Source organism: Palaemon carinicauda, chromosome 38, assembly GCF_036898095.1.
Source record: "Palaemon carinicauda isolate YSFRI2023 chromosome 38, ASM3689809v2, whole genome shotgun sequence".
NCBI lineage: Eukaryota > Metazoa > Arthropoda > Malacostraca > Decapoda > Palaemonidae > Palaemon > Palaemon carinicauda.
Genome location: NC_090762.1, coordinates 2,332,765 through 2,340,264, shown reverse-complemented (window position 1 = coordinate 2,340,264; position 7,500 = coordinate 2,332,765). Strand labels below are relative to the sequence as shown.

At 32.4% G+C, this 7,500-nt stretch overlaps 2 protein-coding genes across 2 annotated transcripts in view; one reads left to right on the top strand and one right to left on the bottom strand.

The window, feature by feature from the left end:
• Positions 1-7,500, bottom strand: part of LOC137630371 (uncharacterized) — a 603,704-nt gene that overhangs the window by 32,689 nt on the left and 563,515 nt on the right. The gene's annotated exons all lie outside the window — the stretch shown is intronic.
• The window catches only part of LOC137630034 (histone-lysine N-methyltransferase 2D-like), a 59,213-nt gene continuing 52,125 nt past the window's right edge, over positions 413-7,500 (top strand). Inside the window, exons 1-3 of the mRNA XM_068361529.1 lie at positions 413-462; positions 3,756-3,799; positions 3,885-3,927. Of these exons, the coding sequence (XP_068217630.1) occupies positions 413-462; positions 3,756-3,799; positions 3,885-3,927 (137 nt within the window). The remainder of the gene's footprint in view (positions 463-3,755; positions 3,800-3,884; positions 3,928-7,500) is intronic.

The following is a 7,500-nucleotide window of genomic DNA, read 5'->3' as shown; positions in this document are numbered from 1 at the left end:
TATATATATATATCTATATATATATATATATATATATATATATATATATATATATATATGTATATTATATATATAAATATATATTTATATATATACAGTATATATATATGTATATATATATATATATATATATATATATATATATATATATATAGATATATTATATATATAAATATATATTTATATATATACAGTATATATATATATATATATATATATATATATATATATATATATATATATATATATATATATATATATATATATATGGCAAAAAGTAAATGTGTATAAATGTTAGTGAGGCCAGAGTACCTTTCCTGAATTGACCCCCATTTACTGCTACTGGCAGAGACGTATCTCAGAAGTGGTCTTTTCGCTTGAAGTCATCTAATCCCATAAAATCATAAGTGCGATGTATCCAGTTGGTTTCACCAAGGAATCTCCGATTTTCATCCAGTCCTCGTAAGCATGTGTAAACTGTTTAATGTAGCTCTTGGGACATGTAGTTTATTACGGGGAAATTTGAATAACATGGGCCTGTACATTTGGACTTTCTGTTACACATATGTATAACTATATGCATTAAAGGTACAGTTGGACACGCGTTCCTGGCTCACACAGTTCTGAGGAAGTGCATCCTGTTTGGTTACTTGCCGTACAGCGAGGGTGTGACTGGGTGCTCTTCTTCTGGGGGGGTTGTGAGCCAGGAATTCCTGCGTTCAACTGTACTTCATTTCTATGCGTATTTGTATGTGCGTAAAGTAGTAATATATTATGATTATACATTCTCTTATAAAGGGATATGAGGTGGAGGGGATATTGTACATTATCATGCTTTTTCAATGTCATAATCCAGAAGTAACGAATGAAGAAAAAGAAGACAAAAAGAATATTAAGATTAATTATATCTCATTTTATTATCGATTTCCGTAACTCTTCCCTTTCTCTTCCCCAACTTCCGGACGAGTCTTCCAATCCCTTCCTCTTCCCCAACTTCCGGACGAGTCTTCCAATCCCTTCCTCTTCCCCAACTTCCGGACGAGTCTTCCAATCCCTTCCGCTTCTCCAACTTCCGGACGAGTCTTCCAATCCCTTCCGCTTCCCCAACTTCCGGACGAGTCTTCCAATCCCTTCCTCTTCCCCAACTTCCGGACGAGTCTTCCAATCCCTTCCGCTTCCCCAACTTCCGGACGAGTCTTCCAATCCCTTCCTCTTCCCCAACTTCCGGACGAGTCTTCCAAAAGCCAATGCATATCACCGCATTTAGTCGTAAACAAAAATAAACAACAGGGCTGGACACCTGAATGGCAAACAAGTGTAAACAAAAGAGCCGGATGTCCGAGTTCCCACCAGAGCCACTATAAAGGCATTTATTCAGGGTCCTCATTAATGACTGCAGGTGAATGAAGTTAATTGGTTAGATTTACTTTGATAATTTGTTTTATGGGTTCCTTTGGAGTCTTAAAGACTACCATTCCAAGGTTTGTATCACGTCTGTGTTTTTGTTATTTATGTTAGTAAACTCATAAACTCATTTTAATATGAGGAATTTTCTCCTTGTTTCATTTGGCTTTGTTGCCGACTAAAATAATTTTATAACTGATTCTTATATAGGGAAAGAATCAGAGACTTTACTCTGATTCTTTCCTGTAATTTGATAATTCTTTCACTAAATGAAGATTTAGAGGAATTTTGCTTTTTTCTCAATAAATGTTACTAATTCACTATTAATGAAAAAATTTCTAGATTTACATTAGTTCTTGGTGAATCTTTCCTGCAATTTGATAATTCCTTCACAATATAAAGATTTAGATGAATTGTGCTTTTTTTCTCGATAAATATTTCTAATTTACTATTAATGAAAAAATTTCTAGATTCTAGTTCTTGGTGAATTTGAGTTGAAAACTAAATTTTCCATAAACGTTACTAAATGACGATTAAGTCCCCCCCCTCCGAAAAAAAATTCTTTCACGTCTCGGTTATTTCTTGTTCTCAGATGATTAAATCAAATTACATAGTAATTTAGAAAACGGTGAATTTTGATTATCTAGAGTGTGATATATTAGAGTATTTAGACGCTATATTTTTTGTTTATTACTCTGATTGAGCCGCTCATCAAGGTGTCTCCTCATTTTAACTGCGAATTAAATGAGTATCTAGTCTGATTTCATTGTCCAGGAATTGAAATATTAAGTCTGATTTATTGCCCACGTATGAAAAAGGAGGCAATACATTCCAATTTATATGTCTGTTTTAATCGCGAGATGATTTCACCATAAATTATTCTGATTTCTTATTTAAAAGTTAGAATGATATATATATATATATATATATATATATATATATATATATATATATATATATATATATATATATATATATATATATATATATTAGTTTTATAAATTTTGGTCGTGGTGGCCGATGTGGTAACGTCCTTGACTGGTGAACGACAGGCTGAGGTTCGAGTACAGCTTGAACTTGTTAGTTTCTTTGGTCGCTGCAACCTCACCATTCTTGTGAGCTAAGGATGGTGTGTCTGGGGAAGCCTATAGGTTTCTCTGCTGAGTCATCGGCAGCCATTGCCTGGCCCTCCTTGGTCCTAGCTTGGGTGGAGAGGGGCTTGGGCGCTGATCTTACGTCCGTCTCTAGGGCATTGTCCTTTTTGATAGGGCGATGTCAATGTCCCTTGCCTTTGCCATTCATGAGCTACCTTTCAAACCAAGCAAAGGGCTACTAACCATGGAATCCTAGCAATGAAAGCAGCCCCTTCCATAAATGAAAGAGAGATGTAAAGAGTATTCAATAGCAAATAGAAATTAAGATAAATAGCAAAGTTAAGTGAAAGAGAGATGTAAAGAGTAATCAATAGCAAATAGAAATTAAGATAAATAGCAAAGTTAAGCTGATAATCAACATATAAACTATTAAGGAAGACTTATATCAACTTGCTCAACAGAAACTCATTTTTGGATCAAATTTGAAGCTCTGTAGTTCCAATGTTTCCACCATTCGATTGAGGAAGATTATTTCTCAATTCGGTCATGTACGGAAAGATATTTAAAAATATAATTTAATGAAGCTTTGGTAATACTATAAAAATCAATTTTTTTCTGGTTATAAATGCGTGGCTTATGTACCCCATTTTAAGGTTAAAAATAATGATGCTGTAATGGCAAGTTAATTCATAAGAACTTTCATACTGTAAGGAATTGATACTTATATTGTGATTTTTTTTTTTTTTTTTTTTCAAAATATTTAGTGCGAAGATTAAATGAACACCCAATATTATTCCTGAATAATTGTAGAATTGTTTATAGGATTATGGGTGAGATTATTTATTGTAAATTATTTGTTATAACAACTGCCAGGGTCGCTAGGTCAGAACACGAAACCGGAGGTATTCACAAATTAACATGAATGCTGAAGCGTCATATGACGTCATTGGATCAGGTTAATATCCCCTGACTGGAATAGGTCATAAGTTTTCGAAAAACTTTGCTATATGTAATATATGAAGATTCGATTATACTTAAAATAAGTCATTTAGGATTGAAATTTTTCATTTTTGAGAGGCTATACACCACCATAATAGAATTGACTAACAATTGTTTTTCCTGAACTTAGTATTAATCCATTTCTGGCATCATTGTGTGAATCTATTTATAGTAAGTTTGTAGGGCTCATAGTCATGTCTTGTGTTATTTCAAGAAATACGATATTTTTAAGCTCTACTAACGCTATATTTGTTCTAGGTGCTGGAATGCAGTTGACTTGCGGTTGTGTGAATCTGTTTATAGTAAGTTTGTAGAGTTCAGTCATGCTTTGTGTTGTTTCATGAAATACACGCTTTTTAACTTCCACTAACACTATATTTATTCTAGGTGCTGGAATGCAGTTGACTTGCGGTCGTGCTTCTCGTCAAAGGTAAAGTAACATGCAATTTCACAGGGCCAGTTAGATTGTTTATTAATCCTGGCGAATTGTTGGGACATTTTAGATAAATTAGACAATTCTTTTAGTGGCCTTTAATTTTAGATTAGGCATGTACAGATATTACTTCTGATTTTTTTGTAAACAATACGATTGTAAGATTATTTATAAAACTGCTAAAACAACATAATTTGTTCTCATCGCCAAATTGCTGGGACATTTTAGATAAATTAGACAATTCTTTTAGTGGCCTTTAATTTTAGATTAGGCATGTACAGATATTACTTCTGATTTTTTTTGTAAACAATACGATTGTAAGATTATTTATAAAACTGCTAAAACAACATAATTTGTTCTCATCGCCAAATTGCTGGGACATTTTAGATAAATTAGACAATTCTTTTAGTGGCCTTTAATTTTAGATTAGGCATGTACAGATATTACTTCTGATTTTTTTTGTAAACAATACGATTGTAAGATTATTTATAAAACTGCTAAAACAACATAATTTGTTCTCATCGCCAAATTGCTGGGACATTTTAGATAAATTAGACAATTCTTTTAGTGGCCTTTAATTTTAGATTAGGCATGTACAGATATTACTTCTGATTTTTTTTGTAAACAATACGATTGTAAGATTATTTATAAAACTGCTAAAACAACATAATTTGTTCTCATCGCCAAATTGCTGGGACATTTTAGATAAATTAGACAATTCTTTTAGTGGCCTTTAATTTTAGATTAGGCATGTACAGATATTACTTCTGATTTTTTTTGTAAACAATACGATTGTAAGATTATTTATAAAACTGCTAAAACAACATAATTTGTTCTCATCGCCAAATTGCTGGGACATTTTAGATAAATTAGACAATTCTTTTAGTGGCCTTTAATTTTAGATTAGGCATGTACAGATATTACTTCTGATTTTTTTTGTAAACAATACCATTGTAAGATTATTTATAAAACTGCTAAAACAACATAATTTGTTCTCATCGCCATTCGGGGTTATTTGCATAAAGTGAAAACATTTGAAAAATTGGAAACGGATCCAAAGGTTTCTTGCGTATGTGTGGTTTGTTACGTAATCGTAACCTTAAACTTATTTTATCAATTTGAATGCTTATTGTATTCCAATTTTGGATTGATTTTGAAAATTAATTCATTTAAATTTATTTGCCAAGCAACTGCAAATTCGTCACGATCAAACATGGAAGTGCGCGAAGTGTTAAAAGTTCTCACACGGGCCGACAGGTGTCACCCGTGTTTCCTGATGATTCCATTTTCGCATATGCATATGCAGGTGTTTATGCATAATGAACATATGCAAACGTCATTACCAGTGCATTATCCTGTAATGATATGCTTTCTGATTTGAGACACCTACTTTGTGCTGGACTGCTGAATAAACAATATGTTTTCGGAATGCAAAACTTAAGTACGAAATGTTCGATGCGAAATCTAGTTAAACTTTACTATTATTATTATTATTATTATTATTATTATTATTATTATTATTATTATTATTATTATTATTATTATTGTTATCATTACTATTATTATTATTATTATTATTATTATTATTATTATTATCATTATTATTATTATTATTATTATTATTATTATTATTATTATTACTTTCACCGGGAGGTTATATTTTGGTAGGCGTGAATTTATTTATGATTGTTTGTTCGTGATTCGCATCAGTCAAAAACTCTGGGACCGAATCTCATGAAATTTGGTGGGATGATTGGCTATGATCCAATGACAATTTGATTAGATTTTGGGAGTGATTGGGTCAAGGGCCAACGTAACAGAAAGGTAAAAAAGTCTTTTTTTTTTCTATATCGTGGTAAACTTTTATCCGTTTTGCATGAAACTAGTTCCAAAATGTGCATTATTCAGTTGTCTATCTTGTGAATTGAAAGTGATTGGGTCAAAGGTCAAGGTCACAGAGGTCTAAAACGTCTTTTTGCTTTATTGCTTATATTGTGATACACATCATGATCAACGTCAAAGACACAAAAACGTCTTTTTTGCTTTATTGCTTATATTGTGATACACATCATGATCAACGTCAAAGACACAAAAAAGTCTTTTTGCTTTATTGCTTATATTGTGATACACATCATGATCAACGTCAAAGACACAAAAACGTCTTTTTGCTTTATTGCTTATATTGTGATACACATCATGATCAACGTCAAAGACACAAAAAACGTCTTGTTGCTTTATTGCTTATAAAGTGATACACATCATGATCAACGTCAAAGACACAAAAACGTCTTTTTGCTTTATTGCTTATATTGTGATACACATCATGATCAACGTCAAAGACACAAAAACGTCTTTTTGCTTTATTGCTTATATTGTGATACACATCATGATCAACGTCAAAGACACAAAAACGTCTTTTTGCTTTATTGCTTATATTGTGATACACATCATGATCAACGTCAAAGACACAAAAACGTCTTTTTTGCTTTATTGCTTATATTGTGATACACATCATGATCAACGTCAAAGACACAAAAACGTCTTTTTGCTTTATTGCTTATATTGTGATACACATCATGATCAACGTCAAAGACACAAAAAAGTCTTTTTGCTATATCATGGTTGATTGATTGATTAGATATTGGGAGTGATTTCGTCAAAGGTCAAGGTCAAGCTGCTGTATGTGAATTATGTAACCTTTGGTGATGTTGATGAGAGAGTTATGAGACATGTATATTTGAATGTAAGGTTATGAACTTACTTTTCCTATTGTAGAAGGGAAGGCAAGCTATTGAATGTTTTTATCAATAAGTATTATTATTATTATTATTATTATTATTATTATTATATTATTTGCTAAGCTGCAACCCTAGTTGGAAAAGCAGGATGCTATAAGCCCAAGGGCTCCAACAGGGAAAACAGCCCAGTGAGGAAAGGAAACAAGGAAAAAAAAATAATTGTTTTAAGAACAGCAACAATATTAAAATAAATATTTCTTATATAAACTATAAAAACTTTAACAAAACAAGAGGAGGAGAAACAAGAGAGAACAGTGTGCCCGAGTGTACCCTCAAGCAAGAGAACTCTAACCCAAGGCAGTGAAAGACCATGGTACAGAGGTTATGGCACTACCCAAGACTTGAGAACAATGGTTTGATTTCGGAGTGTCCTTCTCCTAGAAGAGCTGCTTACCATAGCTAAAGAGTCCCTTCTACCCTTACCAAGAGGAAAGTAGCCACTGACCGATTACAGTGCAGTATCAGAGAGATTGCTTTGGATCTTCATAATTCTCTAATATTTCCACTTTCGGAAGAGGCTTATGCGCTGTCAGCCCAAGATATCTGTCGGGGATTTAACCTTTCAAAGACTTACCTAACTAGAACTGATCTTTTATTATTATTATTATTATTATTATTATTACTATCCAAGCTACAACCCTAGTTGGAAAAGCAAGATGCTATAAGCCCAGGGGCTCCAACAGGGAAAAATAGCCCAGTGAGGAAAGGAAATAAGGAAATAAATAAATGAAGAGAACAAATTAACAATAAATCATTCTAAAAACAGTAACAA